This window comes from Eubalaena glacialis, chromosome 13 (assembly GCF_028564815.1).
Source record: "Eubalaena glacialis isolate mEubGla1 chromosome 13, mEubGla1.1.hap2.+ XY, whole genome shotgun sequence".
NCBI lineage: Eukaryota > Metazoa > Chordata > Mammalia > Artiodactyla > Balaenidae > Eubalaena > Eubalaena glacialis.
This window is the reverse complement of record NC_083728.1, coordinates 3,930,098-3,954,494: the sequence shown is the minus strand read 5'-3', so window position 1 is coordinate 3,954,494 and position 24,397 is coordinate 3,930,098. Positions and strand designations below refer to the sequence as shown.

The following is a 24,397-nucleotide window of genomic DNA, read 5'->3' as shown; positions in this document are numbered from 1 at the left end:
GCCAGGGCTCCCAACTCTGGGAGGGGGAATCTCACAGCTGACCTGGGGCTGCAGCCTGGGGGCCCAGCGGGATGGACTCAGGAGAGGCCTCCGGGTGAAGGACGCTGCTCATTAATGAGCCGCCGTCCACGAGGAGAGCCCAAGATGTTCTCCCAGCTCGACTGCACGCGGGAAACCTCCGAGGGTTGAACTTGGCGTCCTGGTACACGAAAGGCCATTCGTCGGCTCGGTCTCTGAAACGGCTGGTGGGACGACTTCCAAAGGGATTTGCAGGCAATAGAGGAAAGACGGTAGATGCGTAATAGGAGACTAGCAGTTCATTAAGCCCAAGAGAATTCTTGAGCGGAAAAGTAATAGCTGGGCCTCTCCAGCAGGAGGAAGTACAGCTGTGGTGGGAAGGACGAGGTTTAGGCCTAATGTGCCCCCCACTGTGCAGTGAACCCCGAATCTGCAAAGCAGGTGATTAGGCCTGTGATTATTAATCCTTGGGGATCACGAATTTAAGAATTTGATAGAAGCCTTAATCATACCGGGTATACAAATACCTCCCATGATTTCCAGAATTTCACCATTTGTCTAGCTAGCTCCATCTTCACGGGCTAAGGACTTGGGGCATTTAATTCCTATGTGGTGGGTCTCACAACCTCTGTTTTGCATGTGAGGAAACTGAGGCTCGGAATTGTTAGCAGCCAGTGAGTAGCTGAGTGAGGACATGAGCCTGTCCAGCTCAGAGTCCTTTTCTCAGTATCCCCTGCCTACAGTACCTGCTTCGTAACTCCCTGAAGCTGGTCCATGGACCATTCCCCGGTTCAGGAATTGTTTGTATGACTCTCCACCTAGGCAGCAGGATCTTACTTCTTCAGTGCTTTATCCCCGGCGCCTGGTACAACGTAGGCTGTCAGCTAATAACTGCTGAATGGATGGGTACTTGGATGAATAGATGGAGGATTGAGAGATGGGTGGTTGGCTGGTTGTATAGTTAGATGGATGGGTAGGTAGATGGAGAGATGGATAGAGGGACAGTTAAGTGGTTGCATAGTTGGGCGGCTGGGTGGCTGGATGGGTGGGTGGGCAGATGGTTAGGCTATTGCATAGTTAAATAGATGGGTAGGTGGATACATAGAGATTTGGATGAATGGATGGATAGATGAACATCAGGGTACACCAGGCACAATTCAGTAAGGATTTAGTTCAACCAAGTAGGTGCATATTGAATGAATGTCTTCCTGTATGTAGAGGAATCTTCAGATACCAGATTCATCTACCAATTTCAGGTGTAACCAACATATTCAGAGGCATACTTGTGGGTAATGTGAACCTTCAGATCTATGGTGAGCATTGCTAATTTTGGAGTTTCTGTCCTGGGGGTGCGTCCAGGCCAGGAACTGAATATTCTTCCTGTTGCACCGCAGCTCCCTGGCCAGCTGCTCAGACAGGGCTATGTCCAGGCTGCAGGTCCTCAGGCCCCTGGGGAGGGATGCCCCCAAACTCCCCCTTCACCATCCCTGGAAGGTTGGTGGACGACGAAGTTGATCCCAAAGCTTCCTGAGCACTTTCAGGGGGAGAGAAGAGACACTGTTCTGGGATGGGGATGACTCTAGAGTGGGGAGGTCAGACTGTCCTCCTAGCTCGTTGCACAGAACGGGAGTCACAAGCCCAAAGGCGCTCTCTGTGAGTGACGGGCCAGGGGCAGTGCTGTGGCAGGTTGGGAAATGTGTGTCCTTGCTGCAGGGGGCACCTGCCCCTCAGCAACTGTGGGTGTCAGCCTGGGAATGCCAGATCAGTGTGGGCAGAATTTTCCAAGAGAAACTGGAAATATTTATTCCGATGTAAAATTTCCTTTATTTAAATGTTGGGGGCCGACTCACATTTTCTAAAAAAAGAAAGTACAGACCCCATAAAACACATTTGTGGGCTGTATTTGGCCTGAGGGGGTCACCCGTTTGCCATCTGTGATATGATGTCACTTGTTTTACGAGAAGCTCGTTCTTGTCTGCACTGAGAATGGGGGATTTTGACTGTTGAATTAATGTAGGGAAAACAGTGGGTCAGAATCTGAATTGAAGGTCTGCAGTAGAAGCATTGAGACCAGAGACTGTGACCACCAGTGTCCTGTGCAGCTCCGGCAGGTCTTTTCTTTCCACCTGGCAGGGGAGGGGGCTGCTCTGGAAGAGCTTGTGTGCACACCGCCCCCATGGCTCTAATCTTGATCGGAGGAGGCATCTCTGTGTGGTGGTGAAAGCCTGGACTCTGGGCAGGATGTCTTGGTTCCCATCCCGGCTCTGCTGTTTTCCAGCTGCGTGACTACAGGCAGGCGACCTCCCTGGCACGTGCCTCACTGTTCTCTTGTGTAAAATGGGGATAATTAAAACAGAGCCCATCTCCTAGGGCTGCGGACAGGATGCAAAGAGACGGGACACATAAAAAGCCTAGATTTCTGTGTGGCAGGGAGGAAGCACCAGGGAATAAAACAAATAAATATGGGGATAGGGAATTTTAATAGTGTGAGACATAATTTCCATACCATACAACGCAGCCTTTCAAAGTGCACAGTCTAGTGCTCCTAGTATATCCGTGGAGTTGTGTGTCCATCACCACAATCAACTTCAGGACATTTTCGTCACCCCCCAAAGGAGCCCTCACCCCTTAGCCATATCTCCAATCCCTAGAACAGTACCTGAGCCATGTGGGCACTTAATACTTTTTCAGTTATTGTCGCAAGGGTTGGGGGAGGTATGTATGAAGACCCATGACCACAATTAGTGTCACCATCCTGTTCTTCATTGTGTCTTTACCAACTTTATCCTCTTCCTCAGCATCTTCATCACTGTCGCTGTCTTCATCCTTATCACCATCTTCATCACCTTGTTTATCTTCATCATCACCACCGTCATTTTCATCAGTGTCTTATCCGTCTTTTTCTTCTTCATCTACATCAGCTATCTTCATCATTTTTGTCTTTATCTTCTTCATCTTCTTTACCATCATCTTTAGCAACATTTTCATCCACATCTTTATCGTCATCCTCAACATCTTCATTGTCTGTCTTTGATACATAGGAAGCACTTAGGAAACAGTGGCTCTCGACCTCCTTGAGGTCCAGGGACCCCACTTCCAGGAGAATGAAGCCCACATCTGAAGCCGGGTCAGGAGCTTCAGGCTGACTCCTGCCTGGAGAGAAAGGGAGCCTTGAAAGTGGTGGAAGGTCAAGGGTGGGCGGGGCCAGGACCTCTCAGTTCCTGCAGGTCCAGCTCAGGACCGACCCAGTGCAGTGGCTGGTTGGGATGGTGATCTCGAGGTAGCAGCCACCCCTCGGCTGGGATGTGCAGGGCTCGGGTCTCTACAACCCTCTTAAGAGGATTTTGAGATCCCAGGAGCAAAGACTCTTTGTGTTTAGCAATTTCTCTGCTTTTCTTCCTTCTTTGGTGAAGCAGATTTTCTTGACTCACTTCCCCAGCTCTCCAGGGAATCTCGGGCATGTTCCTGGGGCTTTCAGTCTCCCTCTGTTTAGAAACCTCAGGGGATGCGGAGGTCAGGTCTGTTCTATCCAGATAAACCCTCCCAGGCCCTTAGCCTGGTACCGCCTCCCTGCTCCGCTGCTGTGGGGAGGGGCCTGCCGTGACTAGTACGTAGCCTCCAAGGTGAAGAGGAAGCCTGGGATTAACGAGGCACTTTCAAGGATTTGTTGCAAAATACAAAAGGGAGTCGCGGGGCAGGCCTGGGAGCAGGCCCTGTGGGATGTTGGGGGGAGGGCAAGACGAGACCCCCGCCCTGGAGGGAGGGGTGCGATGGTCCTGGGAGAACGAGGCCGGCACAGTCCAGGCCGAGCGGTGGCTGTAAAGTCGCGCGTGTTCTGCTTTTAGATGGAAGTAGCTAAGCAATAGAAAAACGGCACTCCCAAGTCGGGAAACATTTGACAAAACCTACGCCTCGGAGGACACACATGTGAATCTCGGTCTTTGTTAGAACGCATGACGTCCAAGGAAGAAGAGCCAGCATCTGGGGCTGGGTGGCCCTTGCAGGTGGGGCCCAGCCCCCCTTGGTCCTATCAGCTCATGGCCCCTGAGTCCTCCCGTGGGGTCAGCTGCTCTCGTTTTCCTTGGTTGCTTGGGAGTCCGTCAAGGAAAGTACAGTGTGTTTTATAAGAAAATGCAAAACAACCTCAACCCCCCTTCAGGCTCAATAACAACACGAATCCCATACCCAGGGGGGCAGGGGGACTGGCGGTTTAGAGCTCACGTGGCTGAGAGGTGCGGACTGAGGGGGCCCAGGCTAATCACTCTCCACCTGTCCGAGCCTGTGAAATGGGCGTGTGACACCTGCCTGCTTTACCCAGAGTCAGGGCTTATCCTGTGTGAGCTGTAGTCATAGTAATGATAGTGCAATGGTAGCTTGCTAACATTTATTAAATGTGTGTCGCGTGCCAGGGACTGTGCCTTGCCTGCGTTCACCGAAGCCTAAGATGTAAATGCTATTATTAGCTGTCTTTCATAGCTAAGGAAATGGTGGTTCAGAGAGGTTAGGTAAGATATTCAGAGTCACACAGCTAGTATGTCATGGAGCTGAGATTTGACCCAGTCAGGCTGGTTCTGGACACTGGGCCTGGAGGCACCCTGCTTCGTGGAATGGTTGCAGACAGTCAGGCCTGGCATGGTTGTTCCACAGTCACTGAGGATCCAGGCTTCCTTCTATCAGTATCTTCCTGCTCAGTTATCCTCACACTGGCACTTACCCTCTATGGTCCAAGATGGCTGCAGGGGCACCAGACATCACATTCAAGTCCCAAAGGTGCATAGATCCCAGCTGAGTCAGCTCTTCAAAAAGAATCTTTCTAGAGGCTTTTCGGCACACCTTTCCCTACAGCTCCTTGGTAGAACCTCTTCACGTGGCCATGCTTAGCTGGAAAAGAAGCGTCCCTGAATGAATCAGCTTTCTGGTGCTATGTAAGAAGGGAGAATGGAGGTTGGGTAGGAAGCTAGCGGTCTCTGCTACAGTGGGTGTTCAGATTAATTTTGTTGAGATAGACTGAAGGACGGAAGGAAGGAGCAAACAGATGGACAAGTGAATGGAAAACCTTGTGTCTGTGAGGTAACAGCGATTTCTAAAGCAGTCTGGTCCAAGGAGTCTGTGTGGAAGCCCCTATAGGCTCTGGGAAATTTGTAAATGCCTCGTGTTCCCGACCGTCTAGAGCTGGGCCCAGGGGTTTCGGCAAGTGGTGGGAAGCTGAGGGGGAGGGGGACTCTGAGGGGCCCCTGGGGTGACGTGGACAGATACCGCTGTCCCTTCCTCAGTGATACCCCCCCATGACATTGCAGTTCAAGGGCAGACACTTCCTGGGCAACCTCTATGTGCCCACCCTCAGCACAGGGCCCTGGGGATGGAGGAGAGAACAAAAGGGATGCAGGGGCTGCCTTCAGGACACAGGGCGGGGAGGGAGGTCAAGGGAGAGAGGGTGAGATGCCTGTGGGACACAGGAAGTAGCGTGCGCAGCGCACAGGGCGCTGTCGGGGTCCTACATCCCGCCCTACCAGGCAGTTCCTAACCTCCCCTCTCCGGGCTGGTGAGGCCGATGCTTCTTAGTAGCGCTGCTGAAGTTCCGTGTCCTGTGGAAGCTACCTGGTGTGTAGGGTGGTGCGCTTTCCTTTTTTAAAATCAAGTGGAGTTGGGCTTCTCTTGGCCTTGGTATTTCCTCACCCAGTATTTGCTTGTTTACTGCAGCCTTGCTGAGCCCCTGCCCTGGGCCTCAGGCGCCGTACTAACCTGCCTTCGGCTCCCAGACTTGCTGGGGAGGGGAGCTAGGAACCAGGAGATGCGGCCCAGCGGATGAATGAGCCTCTTGGTGAAGGAGGAGCTGGGAGCCCTCCAAGACTCGGGAGAGCTTCCCCAGGAAGGGGAGGAGGGAGGGGAGGGGCAGGGCCTGGTACCGACAGGTACCCCATAAACATTTGTGGACCAGGGACCAAAGTGGTCCTAACGCCACGGGCAGGCAGTGGGGAGCATTATGTATTACTTTAATTTTCCAAATCTGAATAAGGGACCAATATCCGTGGTAAAACTTAAATAGCACATCTCACTCCCACCCCATCTCTGCCCAGAGGCTGCCGCTGTCCATGGGCTGTTTGGAACCACTCGGAGGCGGGTTTTACACGAGCAGTAATAACCATGATGGTAACTAGCCTCCTCTGTACTGAGTGGACAGCCCTCCCTGCACGGGGCTGAGCCATCCTCGGGAGGAGATCACAGGCCCGGGAGGGAGAGGGCAGAGCCCCCGACTCCACGCTCAACACGGGTGATTAATCCCAAAGCCGGTTAGAAGAAGAAATTATAAACGTGACTTGTTCATGCTCGAAACACTTTATTTTAACGTAAGTCATTCAGAGGTGCATTTATTCGGCCATCTTTTGAGGCGGCACTGCAGAAGGATCTACAATTAGTGTTCTTTCTCGTGTGAGACAAACGTTGGATGCATCTTCTACAATTTCTAGCGCCGACTTCTCTGCAGAGGAGTGAGAATTAAAGATGCCTGGAAGCAGAGTCCTCCCAGAGATGGAAACCCCATCGTTCACTCGTTCATCTCCCATACTTGCCTGCGACGGCCGTGTTTCCCATACTTGCCCACGACGGCCGTGTTTCAACATCCTGCCTTTACTGACTTCAAAGCAGCCAAGTCGGTTCTCATAGAAATAACATTTTCTTTTTCCATCCATATTGAATCATTTAATCAATGTGCATAAAGTCTGATTAAATCACCTAATTACAGAAACGAGTTCACCTGGTTCGCATAGGTTAGGGAACAAGGAGACCAGTTCCTGACAGGTGCCCAGCTCTCTGTGGGAACGGACTGCACGGGGCCGGGGCTGCCTGCCACGTGTGCTCAGTGGGGTCTGCTTTTCCAGAAGGACGGGGAGTGTCGGTTAACCCGGGTTCAGATAAGTGGAGGTAACTCGAGAGAGCTCCTCCCATAGTACTGTCATCCTCGTTTATGGAGAAGGAGGCTGTGTCTGAGACCCAGAGGCCCAGCACCAGTGGGAGGTGTATATTAAGCGGTTTATGGCAGGACATTGCTGACGGCATCTGTGGCAGGCCGTCGGGAAGGGCCGGAACTCCCGGGCATGGACCGAGGCTGCTGTCTACAGGCAGAATCTCCTCTTAGCCAGGGAGCCCCAGCCCTGCTCTTAAGGCCCTTCCACTGATTTGACCAGGCCCACCAGACCATCTAGGACAGCCTCCCTTAGTTCAAGTCAACTGATTATGGACGTTAAATCACATCTACAAAACACCTCCACCATGGCACCTAGGTGAGTGATCGACTGCAGAACTGGGGACGGGGCCTTACCAGGTGGACTCCACCAAATGACGGTCCCAGGGCCAAAGGCAGCAAGAAGTTTACGAGCAGATGGGGGATCCCAGAGCTGATTTGTGGAGAAGTTAGAATTCACACCAAGGCTGGGTTTGGAGCCCAGTTTTACTTTCATGCTCCAGAGTCCAGCCAGGTGGGCTTACAGGGAGGACCCATCGAGAAGCGCCCGTGCTTTCCCACATCTGCCTGAAGCTCTGTTGCTAGTGGACTACAGTGTCTCCAGCCAGGCTCTAAATGGACTCCAGAGCTCCGCCTTGAATTCTGCTCTCATGCACTGTGTCCTTATGAACATTCCAGAAAACATCCGCTTAGACCTGAACTGTTGGGTCAAAGGATAAATACCTGCATTTGTAATCTTGGTAGATACCAAAATGTCATCATCAGAGCTCGCCTGCAGAGCACACTCTGAGGCCCGGGGTTGGAGGTGAAGGATGGGCTCCCCCGTTCCAGCCGGCGGTCTTCCTGGAGGAGGTAAGATGTCTGCCTGAGAGCACAGGGTTTAGGTCAGCTGTTCTGTGGTCCCTGGCAAACCTGGGGAGGTTTCGTGGGCTGTCACTGTGACGGGCCAGGCCAGGGGGTCGGGCGTCCCGCAGGCGAGGGCACTTGCTGAGCAAGGAGGACTCACCCCCACCCCACTTGACCTTCAGTGTCCCTCGGATGCTCGGAGGGTCCAAAGCTGTTAGAATGACCTGAGCCTGCAACCTGGGTGTGCAGTGGACACACACAGGGAGATCTGGCAGTTTTGTCACAGTTTCCCTGAACAGAAGTGTCTTGGAAATTGATGGAAATTGATACACCTGGTTTCATTCAGAACTTTACCGAGAATTGCTCATTTCGGGAAATGGCTCCTCCGTGGCGCCATCACTGTGGGTGTGTGAGTGACCAGTACAGAGCCCAGTCCTTCTGCGTTCATAGCTGCTGCTGTTGTCATGGTGGTGGTTTTGCGTAGGTGCCTTCACCACACCACGTGACGTGCTTGTGTTGAGCACTTATGGATTGAATATATGTTATTTGATTAAAACTTGCCTTACCTTCTTCCTCCTGTGTTACAGCCGGACATCACACTGACTTTTAAAAATTACGCATGTCGATGGGTTGGGGTAAAGGGGGCGTGACAGAATACTTGTTATAAAGGGGGTGTAGGGTCTAATGGGGTTGGGGACCCTGAGTTAGGAGAAGGATTCCTGTGCCGAGGGAGACGTGAGCAGCTCGGTGTGGGAGTCACTGGGCGCAGGGTCTGGGGAGGGTCCCCGCAGACTCGCTGGCCTCGTGGGGCTTGGACTTGGTCCTGAGTGCGGTGGGACCCCGGGTTTGAGGTCATGGTGAGAGTGGGGGTCATGTTTCAGAAAGGCCAGCCCGCGGCTGTGGGAGGCATGGAGTGAGTGGGATGGACATATGAGGTGTCGGTGCTGGAACCCTGTGGACTCGGAGGTTCCTGGGCGCTGGGAGTGGGGAACCAGAGGAGCAGAGGGTGGCTCGGTGTCTGGCGTGAGCGCGTGGCCACAGCAGGTGCCAGCCTCTGAAGTAGGGACACCGGACCGTAAGCAAGTATGAGGAGGTGGGGTCGGATGCTAGGCCAGCTGGAGTGCCTGGGTCACAAGATGCCGTGATGGGGACCTGCGGCCAGCGCCTCGCCAGGCAAGCTCCCAACAGGCTGATAATTCGTCCTCGCAGGGTAACTGCAAGAACGGAGGGGACTAAGGTTTGGGGGGCGCCGCTGTTCCCCAGCGTGGACAGCTCCGGCTCTGGTCCCTGTGTGGCCTCATCTCCGTGTCACCTCCTGGAGAGGCTCCCCTCCCTGACCCTCTCTCCACGGCCTGCCCACGTGTCCCTGATGGTCCCCCCACCCTGACAGTGCCTCTGGGGAACCCTGTCGCAGGCGGGGACTCCGGTGTTCCTTGGTGACTCAAGGCTGGCAGTGGAACAGGATCGGTGTTCCCAGGAAGGAGCTCCCAAAATAGCCACGTCCCTGTGGGCGGAGAGCTGGCTCTCCTGCAGCTGTGGCTTCTCTCCCCAGGAAGGCCTTCTGCCTTGGTTGGCAGGATTGCGTCTCGGTTCTCGCCCGACGCCGAGGTGACTTCAGGCGTTTCCTTGCACCCCGCGGGGAGGCAGTGGCGATTCGGAGCGCGTGCAGTGCCGGGGGGCAGTCCTGGCCGCCGGGGGCATGGCCCGCAGCCCCTGGAGCCGTGCCCGGTGCGAGGTCCCGCGAGGGTGTGTGAGGGACGATTCTGACACGGCCACTGGCTACGGGCGGGCCTGCTGCGTGTCAGGTACCTGGCTTGGGGCTTCTGGGCCATTTCACTTACCCCATAGCCACCCCCACGGGCGGCATCGTCATCAGCCCCTTGTGGGAGAGGAGGCGGGAGACCAGAGGGCGTCACAGGCCCGTGCACGGAGGCTGCGTGGCAGCCCTGGGCCTGAGCTGGCTGATGGGAGACAGGTGTGCCCCTGGAAAGAGGTCTGACTGTGCGTTCATCCTCCCCAAGGAAGAAAGTCAGCAGCTGGACGCTCCCATGGGGCGGTCAGCTGGGGCCACTTGTCGACGGCGGGCTGCAGAGCTGAGGTTTGGACCTGCTGTCCTTGGGCCACCCTCCCGCCACGTCAGGTGCTCCCGGGAACACGGGCCACTCGCCCCCAATGTGTCTAGGAGGCAGAAGGGGGTCCTCAGGACGAGGAGGGGGTTCCCAGGGCCCGGCCCCCTCAGGACCCTGGTCCCACAGGTGACCCCGATGGAGAGCCCGCAGGGGAGCGAGGCCACTGGAAGGGGAGGCGCGGGGACGATGAGGAGACAGCTGCTGTGTGCCAGTTGTGATGCCAGGGGTGGGGAGGGCCAGGGAGGTATGGATCTGGAGTAGCCAGCTTTCCCAGATATCAAGGGAAGCTGGAAAACTGATTTTCTAAAGTGAAAACTCCCAGTCGATTAATACTTGCTTCATATGCGCATTTTAAAAAATATTGGGTGAGCCGAAAGTGCAGCTGCTTGCTGAATGTGGACCGCGGTGCTCTGATGGGTCAGGCGGCCAGGCTGTCCCCCCCGCCCCGGGGGTCAGGGAGGTTGCCAGCAGGGCGGAGATGGCAGCTCTGTTGGCTGAAGCTGGAGAAGACCTGGGCCCACCACACTCGGGGAGCGGTATAGATGCTGATCATCGTAATAATACCCGCACCTGCTCGTGTGCCGGCCTCCTCCTTGTCTTAGTATTCTCGACCCCCTCGGCACCCCTGGGTTCCCTGGGGCAGGTGAGGGCCAGGGGATTGGAGGCTCAGGTGGGGGTGGCATTAGCCCCTGTCACCCCACCAGCAGAGGGGCAGAGCTGGGACTTGAATTGAGACTCTGCCTGTGTCCTGCCTCCGGTGCTGGTCTGGGGGATGGAAGTTTGCAGCCTGAGGGATGTGGATGGTATAATCACATCACTTATTCTCCTGAAACCCACTCCGGGCACCCTGGTCACACGGCTGTCAGTGGCCTCGTGGCTCCCCTCCCTCCACCCGTTCTTCCCCATTGCTCCCTGTTCGTGCATCACCTGCTCACTGACCGGCTCTCTGTCCTCAGGTTGTTTCCCATGTTCACAGCACAGGGTCAGGTGCAGAGTTCGGCCTTCACCGCAGACCTATTCAGAGGAGATGCCGGAGGGCTGGGGAGCCCCTGTGGGGGCCCTCACACCCACACTGCGCGCAGACCCGCAGCTGCCATGCCCCCCACCCTGTCCTGTCCCAGGTGGCCTGTACGTTTACCTCCTACTCAAGTCCCCAGGGCCTGTCCAGTGCGCTCTTGGTCCCCCAGCACGCCCGCCTCTCCTGTGTGAACAGGCGTGGGGAGGGGAACAGCGGGGGGTGGGGCAGGTTCTCTTTCTCCTGGTTTCTTTTCCTGGTGTCGCTCCCACGCCCACGCAGCGCTGTAATTGGCTGCCACATTCCTGCGTTCTCAGCGGGAGAGTCAGAAATAGACTGTGGCTTCCCCAGTTCCAGGCGGCACCTGCTCGTCACCCACAGCGGCAGCTTCTGCACAAGGAGGGAGCGGCCGTGGGTGGAGCCGGGGAATCCCTCAGGGTGCTGACCTCTCCTACCTCACCCCTCCTGAGGCCCCGCCCCTCCTGAGGCTCCGCCCCTTCACCCCCAAAGCCCTGCCACCCTGGGGCTGTCTCCGCACGTCCTGGAGAGCCCCTTGCTGCTGAGGTGCCAAAGCAAGGATGCTGTGGCAGCATCCCTCCTGGGCCACACCAAGCACACGCCTCGGAGAGGGGGAGGAGCCAGCATCCATTCATTTGCTCCTTGTTCGGGCCACTTGTGTTTGCCTGTGCCAGACTCTGGGGTCTACGTGGGGAATAAGACCTGGTCATGTTTGTTTCTCTGAGCCGCAGTGGTCTCATCTGTAAAGTGGGCATAATCATGTTGTCTGCCCTTGATATTAGGGTTGTCGCCCCTCCTGCTTTGGGAAGTCCCAGCCCACGTGGAGAGTGGTGCTGAGTCTCAGGCGGCAAATGCGCGGAATATTGTGTTTAATATGTACTTAGTCCAACGTGTATTAATTTGGAATTTGCAGTGTTCTTAGTCTAGAGCCAATACCTCCCCTTGTCTTGAACAGTTCGTGGGCCCTCAGCCACTCACGGGCCTGTGGCACCTGTGCTTCCTGTCTGATGGGGCTCCCCCTGCTCCATGTCTCCTGGGGGCAGGTTCTTCTCTGTCCTTCCTTGGAAAGCAGTCCAGAAGTGCTTCCAAAGGTACATCCAATCCTGGCATGCCCATGCCCCATCCTGCCCTGCCTGCTTCACACCCTTCAGTGCCTTCCGGGCTCTGGGAATAAATCCAGACCTCACCAAGGACTGCAGGTTGGGTGGGTCCTGCCCCGTGGATGCACACACACCCCCACTCCGTCCAGGTGGCACTGCAGGAGCCCTTCTGATCTCAGGATCTTTGCACGTGCTGTGCTCTTCCCGCCCCTCCCCGCTTAGCCGTCCCCACTTACCCTTCTGATCTCAGATCTCAAATCAAGCATCACCTTCTCAGGCAGCGCCTCTGTCCAGGTGGGCCCACCTACTCTAGGCTTTCATAGTACTGTCGGTTCTTCCTCCTAGCGCTGGTCACCACGCAGAAATGCCTGGTTGTTTGTGTGATAATGGGCTGAATGTCTGTGCCCCCGGAGCCTGTGCTCCTGAGGGCAGGGCTGGGTCTAACTTCTCACCACCACATCCCAGGGCCAGGCGTGTCCTATAGGCTCACTAAACATCTGACACGGAAGGTCAGGTTAACTCAAGGTAGAAGTTCTCAGTCTCATGAAGTGGGGTGTCGGGTACAGGTAGGGGCGAGTCTAGATGGGGGCTCTCGACCTGCAGCACCACCCTTCCCCCCGTGATTGGGGTCCCACAGGGAGGGGATCGGGCTGGCGGTGCTACCCAGGGCCCTGGGCCCTCTCGTCCAGCCGTGGGCTCCTGGACTCCCTCTGGGTAGAGGGGCAAGTTGGTGACAACCCAGTAGGCTGCACTTTGCTCACAGCTGTGTACCTGCAGGGCTGTGTCCACCCAGCGGACTACCCCTTCTGGAACATTCGGAGGTGCCCTGTGGGCCTGCTGTGGCCTCACCCTGGCAGCATCCAGGAGGTGCATAGCAGCCAGCTGGAGACCTGCCTTCCCCCCTTGGGCCAGTGGCGGAGGTGTTGGTGCTGAGATGTCCACACTTTCTGAGAACTCACTCCATGATCAGCTGACAACCCACAGGCTGGGTTTTCTCCAGACAGTTCTTGAGAAACCATTGTCCTGAACAAGCATGGTAACAGGTGCATTTGTGCATTTTCTCATTCAATTCTCTCACCTCTGCGAAGGTCTGTTATTAGTCCTCATTTTGGAAGAGAACAGGGCTCCAGGAAGAAAAAGCCTCTGTCGGGGCAAAGTGAGTGGAGGTTTAGGGGTGCTTTTCAGGTTTGAGGAGATGCGTGGCCTCATCCTCAGCTGTCCCTGTGGGCATCCTGGCTGGTCAACTGGCAGCCACTAAGCACCAGGTTCTGCACCCCTTGTGGATTCTCCACAACTCTGCCAAAAGTTTCCTCTTCCAGGAAGTCCGCCTTGATCACTCCTCCCTGCCCTTCCCCAAGCCCAGCATGTGAGCAGTTAGGAGACACCGTCTAGAAATGTGATCTTCCCACGGCTGGCTGCTTCTCTTCTGCGATCTCCGTGGAAATAGATCTCCCCTGAGTTCCCCTACCCCATCACTCATCCATCACATCCTCCCCGCCCCCCATTTTGTCTTCTCCATGGCATTGACCACTCCCTGGGATGGTCTTGTTTGTTTGTTTACTGTTGTCTGCCGCCTTCTTTAGACTGTGAGCTTTCCAAGGGCAGGGACCACTGTGTCCTGGGGCTTGGAGCAGCGCCTGGCACAGAGCCAGTGCTTGCCAGTCACTTAGTGAGTGAGTGAATGAATGGCGTTTGGGGGATTTTGACCAGGCTGAGGGAGCCCCACCCAAAGAGCTTGGTTTTGTGCCCGGTGCTTGGGAGGGATTGGGAGGCCCTGGCCCTGGCCCCTGGGTGCCAGCCAGGAGTTGTGGGGGGCAGGTTGAAGTATCAGCAGACATCCAGACAAGATGTTAGTCAACCACCCAGCAGCCAGCAGACACACAAGCCCCCAGAGGAACCCATCAGCAGACTGAGCCCCCGGGCCGCCCCGGGCTGTGTGCTGCGACAGGGCTTATAAACAGGAGGCAAGTGTTTATGGAAGCGACATCCCCTTTGGGGCAGAGTATTGTGGTCCCACGTTGTGGGCATTCAGATGCTCAGCCTGTTGTCTCTGTGCAGTGGCTACAGGATCCGGAAGTGGGAAGCTTTCTGGCTCTGCCCCCAAGGACAGCATTATTGGAGTTACAAAAATAATTGGAGCTTGGCATTAATTTTGGCTAATTATGCCTCCCTCTCCTGACAAGCCTTTTATTTATGTATGTATTTTTTTCCTTTTGGCTGTGTCCTCCAACTCCCTCAATGAGAGGCCATTTGAAAGGAAATGATCATTTGTCTTCCTATCTCTCACACCGGGCGGTAGGGTGGAGGGGAGCTGTGGGCGTGGCCGGCTCCGCGCGCTCAGCCCAGGAGATTCCCAGCCTGGATTGGATGCGCTTCCTCTCTACGCGCCTCGGCTCCTTGCCCGTAGAGGCAGAAGCTCCCTCCATCACCACCCTGGTGGCGGGTGAGGCTGGACCGCGGTAGGAGCAGGACCAGGGCGAGTGCCAGTGGTCCGGGTCGCCGGGAGCTGGGGACACAGAAGCTGGAGACGCGGCTGCCCGCCCCTCCCTCCGCCAGCTGGCAGGGGACCATCTCCCAGGTGGATCTCCGCGCAGCTCGGACGCGCCGCCTGGGGAGCCGTCCAGCCCGCCGGGCTGGCAGCAGATCTGGACATGAAGAACTGCCCGTCCGGAGGGGGATTGCGGACTGCCCCAGCCGCCCGGTGACAGAGGACCGCCTCCCTCCCGCGCGGGGGTCTAACTCGATTTGCCAGCAAGAGGCAGCCGCTGGAGAAGGTCCCCCTCTCGTCCTCCCGCTTTTGGGGAGGCGATCTTCAGGGGGTGCGCCACCCGCCTGGGACCCTCGCAGACCCTGGGTGCAATCCGCCGGCAGCCACCATGGTGCAAAATGTAATTCTAGTGTTTTTCCGCAGACGGCTGAGCCAAAGACCCGCCGTGGAAGAACTGGAGAGAAGAAACATCTTGAAACGTGAGTAGCGGGTGATGCCCTGAGGCCCCCCCTCACGTGTGCTGAGGCTGCTGCGGGAACCCGGCTCTGCGGCCTGAGCCCTCCTGGGTTCCCGTTAGGTCTGAGCTGCTGAGGGACTCTGAAAGCAAGCCCCCGGGAAAGTTGAACCACCCAGGCACATCCTGTTTAAAATTAAAAAGGAAAAAAGCTCTCCTAGCACCGTTAAAGATGTCCCTACTCCAGGGTTATCTCATTGGTCAGCCCTGCAGATGGAAGGGAAACGAATCCATATCCTTTTGCAGGCTGGGTCTCAAGCAGGTGTCCCTGGCAGTTTGGGACTGGGGCTCCTGATGGCCACGGACATCACAGGCAGGTGTGGACAATGTATAAATCCTACCAGGGAAGGACTCGCCCCTTGGTGGTTACAGCTGGGGGCATAAAGCAGCTCAGAGGAACGGAGAAGCCTTGGGAAACGTTGCCTGTGGCTTAGAACCCCGCGATTCCAGGACCCTCCCTCCCGGCGTCACACCCCTTGGGTTTCCCCCGTTAGGTGTGCGGTTGTAACATGTGCTGAACACCGGTGTCCAGGGATAGCCTCCACGATGTAGCGAACACTGTTCCATCTCATTAAAGCCATTGATGATTTGGGTGGTAAAACCCTTTCAAAAGTGTTTCTCAGATACTTCTTACGTATCTGGTCAACAGACTTTCGTCTGCGAGGCATTTTCTACAACAAGTATCTTCTAAGGGCCTGGATTTTTAAAATATTTTCATTTTCTCCCCTCTTTACGGATGAACTCTGCAGACATTCTCTGAGTTTGGTTTTTCATTCCATGAACGTCTTTTTACAAAGTTAAGATGGTCCCGAGGCTGACCTTCTGTCACAAAGTAGACAGCAGAACCTCTGGTCCAGGTGCCGCGTCCTATCTGATTCCTTCCCCCTTTCTTTGCCTCAGCACCGTTATTAACTGCCTGGAAGACTCCCTCCTTTATAGACTGTTGGAAATATTTAAACCCTAAGATTAAGAATTCTTTGTTTTAGGAACTTCCCTGGCGGTCCAGTGGTTAGGACTCTGCGCTTCCACTGCAGGGGGCTCGGGTTCGATCCCTGGTGGGGGAGCTAAGATCCTGTAAGCCGTGTGGCACAGCCAAACAAAAAGAATTCTGTGTTTTATTTTTTAAACTTAAGATATGGAAACTACTATATTACGTGAACTAGGCCACCTCTGAGGATTTCAAGAAAAGCTTTTCGTTGCTAACATGCTTGATCAAGTGGGCTGCTAGAAATGTCAAGCTCTCTGTTACCAAATATTTGAATTTTTAAAAATTAAATCACTTACTTATAAAGCTCCTGAGTCACAGGTGCCCCTGAAGTAGTAATCCAAGAGTTGAACGGGGCAAGTTCAAGGCCCGGGCAGTGCCGTCCTCAGACTGGTCTGTTGCCCAGAGTGGGCGGAGGCTTCTCTCCCGGAAACCGTTTCTCCCGTCAGTGGTGACCTCCTCTCTGGTCTTGCGGGCGGCCAGGCCCTCCCACCGGCAAGTGCTTCTAATTGTGTCAGTCTCTGCACATAGACGTGGAAGCCTGAATATCAGAGCTGGTGCCTGGTGAGCAGAGATGGCAGGTGGACCCCGGGAGCTGACGGCACTCACCTTCAGGGCACAGCAGGGGCAGGAAAACAGGCTTCACCCCCATGGCCCTGGTGGTCCCTCCCCCACCACCCAGCAGGCAGGTCCATCCCTAGCCGGAAGCTTCTCGAATGCCCTGGGCAGCGGTCCTTGAGAATTTCCCTGCTGGTTTGAGGTGGCTGTTTGGCTTGGTTCCGTGGAGGTGAGAATCGACTGACTGTAGCTGGTCCAGCCTGGAACATCACCCTTGCCGGCCCTCGACACCGGCTCGCACTTACTGCATTTTCGGCCTCTAATCAACGCGCAGAGTATCATCACGTTGTATTCGCTCCCCTTCAAGTGGGGAGCTCATGACTAACTGCGATCGTGTCAGAGGAACGCTCAGACCTGGGCCTGTGCATCTGTGGATACAACAGCGTAAGACACGGTGGCTCCTGTATATGCTATGATATTAAAAGTGATCATCCCGCGTTGGGCCCACTCTGCTAGGCATTGTACGCAGTGCTTGCTTACGTTCCCCCGTTGAATTGTTACAACACAGCTCTGAGGTTCGCACGGCTGTCCCCCTTTCCCTAGTGAGGAAGCTTAGACCCCAGGAGGTACTATGACTTCTTAACTTGAGTCTTGGCAAAGGGATGGAGCTGAAGTTCACGCCCAGGTGGCCTGGCTCATCGTCCACGCTCTAACCACCGCCTTAGGAGCAGCAGTGCATCTCTGACTGTTTACAGAAGACACATGTGTGACTGTCCAAGCTACCGGCACTATTCCCAGTAAATCTGGGTATGGAAACTCCGATCATGGCTCCCTTGTTTTGTATAAGGCACTGGGCTTTCTGAGTCTGAGAATAAGAGATCCACAAACCCATCGCTGAGGGGAGCTCAGAGAATCTGTGGCTTAGGCTCTGAGGAAGGACGTCTTGGAGTTGGTGCCCCCCCCAAGCGCCTGGCCCTGAGAGGGATCCCGCTGGGCACTCAAAGATCAGCTCTCCGAAGCCCCCCGCTGTGCTCATATGAACTTGTAATGAAGCTGATTTGTTGTTCACGAGTTAAAAAACAGAAAGATCTGATCTTGCTTCAGGGTTTTCACATGGAGGCTGTACTTGGGATTTTTTCATGGCCTATTTTTAAGAAATCTGAAGAATTCGTTTCATATCATCATTTAAATCCCTCATGGTTGGCCTTCTATGTGGTACTTTCACAGTTTTTCCTAACTGTATTATCAGCTTTCTGATTAGCGCTTATAACTGTGGTTTCTTCTGGTTTTTCACTTAGATTAAGAACCAGGAACATGACAGGGTTTGGTTTCCTTTTCTAAAACACCTACATGCGAGATGAATCCTTTTTAAAGAAAACTACTGAAAAGTACAATGGCTAGTATGTTAAACGCCCATATACCAAATCCCCAAAATGCACAAATGTTTGAAATGTTTTAGATAAAGGCAGGTAACATGAGCTTATGTTAACCGCAAGTCGCAGGATTTCCCTTTCTCAGACCTGGCGGTGTTTCTAGGAGAGCTGACGGATGAGATCCCTTTCCTAGGAGAGGAATTCTGGGCCGCCTCCAGGGACCTGAGGCTTTATTTAGCAACAGAGAGAGCCAGAAATAGGACATCCATTATCTGGTATCCCAGGGCAGAGCGTACGTTCTACACTACATCTCAGCGTTCTGTTCCATTTTTAGCTCCCAAGTGTAGGTGTGAGCACGGCTCGCATGTTAATAGGCACACTCCCCAGGCAAAGCCAATTCTGGTGAAAGACTAAGGGTCCTTTAAACGGCAGGTCATGCATCTTGCTTCTGCAGTGGAGAGTCAGCTGGGTTCCTGGATGTGTTTGGATTTGAAATACATCCTGAAAATATGAATTCCAAGCAGGCACATGCTGCCCAGAATCTGAAGAGAATGTTCCTTACCTTATGCTGGTTGACTGAAAGTATGTATACCTATTACATGGAAAAGGGGGAAAAAAAAAAGAGCAGTGACAGTTCTATTAATATACAATCATTCATATACGTATGTATGAATATATTATATATGTAACTTATCCTACTAAAACTATTTTTGTTTGCCATCTATGTTCCTAAATGTAAATACACAGAGAGAGAGATGATAATTTGATTAGGAGAGAGAGCTGCTTCCTGTTTCTCCCGCAAATAAATGCCCAGTGTCAATCTGTGCGGTTATTTCTGACACAGAGAAGGGCCCAGGAGAACCAGGCTGTGACGATGGCAAAGCTTCCCTTCTACAGGTGTTTCTGTGGACAGTGAGACCATAATCTCCTGAGCAGCAATTGGCAAAGCAGAGAAAAAACAAACTGTGATGTGGAGAAAAGTGTCACCTGCCAGGTGTCCTTTGTGTTACATCTTTAGCTTCCAGAAATGTGCAGATCTTGAGGACACTTCCCTGCTAAAAAGAAGAAAGTCTCAACCTGCTTCTTTTTTTTCTTTTCCTTCTTTTTTTGTTTCCATCTTTCACAGAAAGGAATGACCAGACAGAGCAGGAGGAAAGAAGAGAAATCAAGCAGAGATTGACAAGAAAGGTACTGTCACTTAAGCACCTGTGTCCTGAATATTAAGGGGGGAAAGGTGGGCTAGAAGAAAGCTGCTTCTGTAGCAGCTGGGATGGGTGATACAGGGCCTCGCTCTGTGGTAATGAGTGATGGTTTCTGGGGTAACAGTGAATTCACTCACCAGATGCTCGAAAAGCAGTGCCTTTTGCCACGTCCCGCGGTGTGACCGACATGCCTGTGGACGATGTCCTTACCTAGCACCAGAGAGCGTGGCGTGGCCGTGCAGCCCGGATGACGTTTCCGTTTGTTTCCAGGAAGTCAGACGTTGACTGGGCATGCTCTTCATTTATTCGAGCTCTTTACACAGTGCTTAAGCAAAGCGTGCCTGGATATCAGTGTGTGTCGGTTACCTTTCAGACTCTTTGGTTACCTTGCACTTGTCTAGAAGCTCCTGATTGCAGAAAACTTTATTAGCCTCAAGGGTTTGTATCTGGGACTCAAATAGTTAAGTCAAAACGTACTATGGCCAATATAGGTAGCAAGTCTATAAACTTTGATCTCCTTTTAAAGCCCTGACCATCTCTAAATTCAAGTGATCTGGTGTTATCCTTTCTCTATTGTGTTCTGTAATAATAATAATAATAATAATAATAATAATAATGAAATCTTGTCTTGCTTGAAGTTAATCGAATATCCTTCCTGAGCTTGAGTGATGAGCACTAGTAGTAGTATTTAGCATTTCAACTTTATCAGAAGCTTTTTTGGCAAAGTCCTGCCTAATGATAGTTGAAACGAAGCAGCTGTTGCTGTGAAATTTTTCCTAAGTTAATTCATCAGCCTTTCCTTGAGCTGTGCTGTGAACAGGGCACCGCTGGCCTCCTGGGGGTGTGAGTGCTCCTGATGAGATATGTTAAGGGGAGGTGGCTGTAATTTAAGAGTGTATAATGTAAGCCCTTCCCATTAGAGATTTTTTTTGCATTAGGGTTCTATTTCACAATTTCAGACTTTTATATTTATTTGTAGAAGGGTACTGTTTGTTCAGAGTACTTTAGGAAAGCTAGTTTGGCATGATGAGACCTAACTATGGTTATCTTTTATTTTAGCTTAATCAGAGACCCACAGTTGATGAACTGAGAGACAGAAAAATTCTGATACGATTCAGTGACTATGTGGAGGTGGCCAAAGCACAGGACTATGACAGACGGGCAGACAAACCCTGGACAAGACTGTCGGCAGCAGATAAGGTACAGAACAGACCTGTCTGCGCTGGTCGTGGTGCGTGTATGTAAGAAGGGCAAACCGTGTCATGCCAGGGAGTTTATTCTTAGACAGTGGGCGCCATCAGCTGTTGCAGTTAAGGCTGAGCTTGACCACATGTTGCTTTCACAAAGACAACCCAGATTTAGGGTCTTGTTTTCAACCAGGGGATGGTTTTGCCCTTAGGGACATTTGGCAATGTCTGGGGACATTGTTGGTGGTCACCAGTGGGGCGGTGCTGCTGGCGTCTGTTGAGTGGAGCCCAGGGACGCTGCTCACCACCCGGAAGTGCGCAGGACAGCCCGCACAGAGACTGATCCAGCCCCAGATGTCAAGAATGTGAAGTTGATAAGCTCTGATCTGGGGCACAAGTCAGAATAGGCAGGGCTGGCAAAAAAGAGCTGGATGGCATAGTCTGAAACACAGCGAGCCGCAGTGGGGACGAGGAAGGAAGGAGAGGCGAGAGGCCCTCAGGACACCCTCCCTGGTGTAGAGGGAGGCAGCTCTGGGCTCTATCCTGGGCCGGTCCGGTTTGAGGTGTCTCTGGAGACCTCCTGGTCAGAGAGGCGGGGAGAGCAAGGAGGTGGTGGGGCAGAGGCTAAGGGGTGAAGCAGAGGGAATTAACACCCACCGAGCCCTCACGCTGCCCTGTACTGAGCCCAGCCTGCCAGGTATTTTTTCATTTAATCCTCCAAAAGATCCCTAAGAGAGAGGTGTTGTAATTATCCCCGTAGAGGTGCCATTGAACAGGTGACCAGGAGAGGCTGGGACAGGTAAGGCTTGTCTGGGGTCAGGTGCTATCGACTGGCAGAACTTAAACCCAGGAGCGTCTGTCTACACAGTCTCTCCTCCCTTCCCGCCTCTAGTGGTTTTCAGAACTCTTAAAGCCTTTCGGAAGAGGAACGTAATACATTCAGCCAGTGAGTTTGCTGGCTTTGCTCATTGTTCCTCGTTCTTCATGTGCTGAGTGTGAGTCCGTCAGGTTCTAAAGGAATGCACGTGAGCATTGCATCCACTTGGAGGAATGCAGACAGGCTGTAGTTGGACTGACCCTCTCGGTTACCCGTGGTGGATGTGCTCAGAGGAGCCCAGCCGTGAAGGGAGAATTCAGGCGTCTTTGGCAGCAGAGCTGGGAGTAGTACGTCCCTACATACTTGACGCAAAGCCTTTCCTTGCCCCAGAGGCTGTGTCTGCTGTTTTTGTCTGCCCTGGTCCTGGAGGGTTTATCTGAGAGAAGCACACAATGAAAGTGGGTGTTGGGAAGCTGGAGGAGGGCCAGATGAGAGGCCCTGAAAAGACTGAGATGCACATCTCACCCACATGTAACGGCAAGGTTATTTCTCAAATGACACAAAACAAAAATGTATTCTGAAGTTAGAATAACTTGTTTCTAGATTATCTAGTTGCTGAATTCCAAGTAAGTTCACCAGAAGCTGAACTTCACTCATTATTTCGATGTTCCTACTTTATAAGTGCCCTAGGCATGTGGTTGATCCATCTATCATGTACCGTGGTGGGGTGGGACGGGGGGAGGGCTGATATCTTCCTACTCCGGCACAGCAAGTAAATTCACTAAACACTTCCAGAATACCAGCTATGCACTAGCTTGGTAGGACTATAAAAATGAGTATGTAAAAAGTCTAAATGCTGAACAAAAGGTTTTTTAATCTATCACAAAATAACAAAAGCCAGCAAATATTAGGAATGGCTGTCAATCCATAACTATGATACTAATTTCCTATGTTAACTTTTTAATGTCCTGAAAAATAACATGCAGTTTTTAAATTCCAGGCAGCAATTCGTAAAGAACTGAATGAATACAAAAGTAATGAAATGGAGGTACATGCATCAAGCAAGCATCTGACAAGGTCAGATTTCTGTTTGTATGAATTTCATGATACTTATAACATGGTATTCATTTAAAAAGAAAAAAATGCCAGAAAGCACTGTGTGTTCAGGTAAAAAAATGCAGTATTTCTGCAGAGAACTGTCTTGAACAGACAGAATGCAACTCAGTTGAAAGTGCTGTTCGCTCCCGTGGTTTCTTACAGGGCTTGGTGAAAGGTGGTATGTAGGAGAACAGTATTACACAGGTCGTTGTTTTATTTAAGTAGTTAATGTATATTTAACGAAATTAGTCTCAAAGCACTGAATGTACTTTGCCTATATGTTTAATTCCCCTTCTCTAATATTCAGAACTCCCTAGTTTATAGAACTCCCTGATTTATTTATACAAATATTTATGTATTTGTTTCCTCAGCACATATTTGAGTATCACTATGTGCCATTCTTGGTGCTGAGAATGCAACTATAAATAAGGTAAAGGAGGGTCCCGTCTTCATGGAGCTTATATTCCAGTGGGGAAATATTGACCGATTCTTCCATAATCAAGACTTTTCACACAAGGGGAATATACTCTCTGTCCACGTGACCGTAAACAAAAGTGGCACAGGGTGTCTTGCTGATGCCGAAGTGCTCGTTGGCTGCATATCCTTCCAGCATTTCCCCTTCTTGTCCATGGCCGTGACAAGTCATGATGAAGTTCTCACTATACCTTTAATCCGAAAGAGGCTGCCTGTGATGCCACGAGCCGTCAACTGTGCCAGCTGCTTTGTCATTTCCCCCTTGGTCTAGAGATGCTCAGGCCCCAAATACAAAGGGAAAGGAAATCCTGAATGGAGATACTGCCTCAAACTAAAACAATGGATTCCTTTCCTTTTCTGTTCCTCACAAAGTGGCCACTGCAACTGTTATTTAAAAGATTACTCTGTGAGCCACTGTGGCTGTAGAAGAGAAACCAGGCACACAGAATTTCCTCCTACACGATAGTTTTACTTTGTATATATCAAGGGAGGAAAAGGAGGTTGGAAGAGCAGGAAAAAAATGAAGCAAGTAAATAGTTTGTTTAAAAATGTTTGCTCCCCCCCCATGACTGGCATACTTTTGGGCAGGAATAAATCACCTTACTTTTGAGTGTTCAAAACACTAAAAAATGTTTGGGAAATAAACATTCTCCGTAAAACATTCGGAGTTATTTTTAACGTTCAATTCTGTGTTAAAGAAAAAAAGATATAATTACTACATATTCTATGTATGGTAATTTCAAAATATTTAATACATTTTCTCATTATACATTATTAAAAGAGATGTTTACTAAAGATCCGTATTTTTTTCTCATAAGTCCTTGATAGCTTTCTTACAGGACAGAATTTTAAGAGTGAGCCCAAAACTTAGACGACAGGAAATACGTTTTTTTTTTTTTTTTGGGGCCGCACTGTGCGGCATGTGGGATCTTAGTTCCCTGACCTGGGATCGAACCCGCAACCCCTGCATGGGAAGCGCGGAGTCTTAACCACTGGACCGCTAGGGAAGTCCCTGAAATATGATTTTTTGTACCACCACATTTTAGAATTTAATGTCAACTTTTAAAAGTGAGAACAATATTTTTAGTCACATGAGATTTTCTTAAGTGCGTTAAACATCGCCACAAACACATTATCAACTCTACAAGAACAAAACTGTAACTCTACTACTATAATATCCAATAATTTGTTGTATTAATCAATTCATTACTTCTACTGATTCACCAAAGCTCTGCTCTTTCTGTGTACTTCAAGGGCTTACCTAGCATTTTTCAAACTAAGTTTTAGGTAGGCTTTAAGAATTCAGCATCTGATTCCTCTTGGGTTATGGCTGGGGCCCGAGCGGTGGGCGCTGTCTGCGGCTCTACACTACTTTAATCCAGGCAGGTCCATCCTCATGTTTTACCCGTTGGACCTGTGCAAAGCTTTTATAGCAACAGAATTATTTGTGGAAGGTTTTGGCAATTTGAACTTAGAAATGTGTAACCTTAAGTTATTTGAACTTAGAAATGTGTAACCTTATTTGTCTTTTTGTAATTTCTAGATTCCACAGGCCATAGAGATTTTCTTCTGAGAAGAATTGTGTTTAATTTTTTGATACCAACACTGAACATT

General features: G+C 51.9%; 1 protein-coding gene across 1 annotated transcript in view; it reads left to right on the top strand.

The window, feature by feature from the left end:
• PHACTR3 (phosphatase and actin regulator 3) overlaps positions 1-22,481 on the top strand; it is a 200,699-nt gene extending 178,218 nt beyond the window's left edge. Inside the window, exons 9-13 of the mRNA XM_061209787.1 lie at positions 14,999-15,054; positions 19,132-19,193; positions 20,267-20,407; positions 22,212-22,288; positions 22,472-22,481. Of these exons, the coding sequence (XP_061065770.1) occupies positions 14,999-15,054; positions 19,132-19,193; positions 20,267-20,407; positions 22,212-22,288; positions 22,472-22,481 (346 nt within the window). The remainder of the gene's footprint in view (positions 1-14,998; positions 15,055-19,131; positions 19,194-20,266; positions 20,408-22,211; positions 22,289-22,471) is intronic.
• The last annotated feature ends 1,916 nt before the right edge of the window (positions 22,482-24,397 follow it).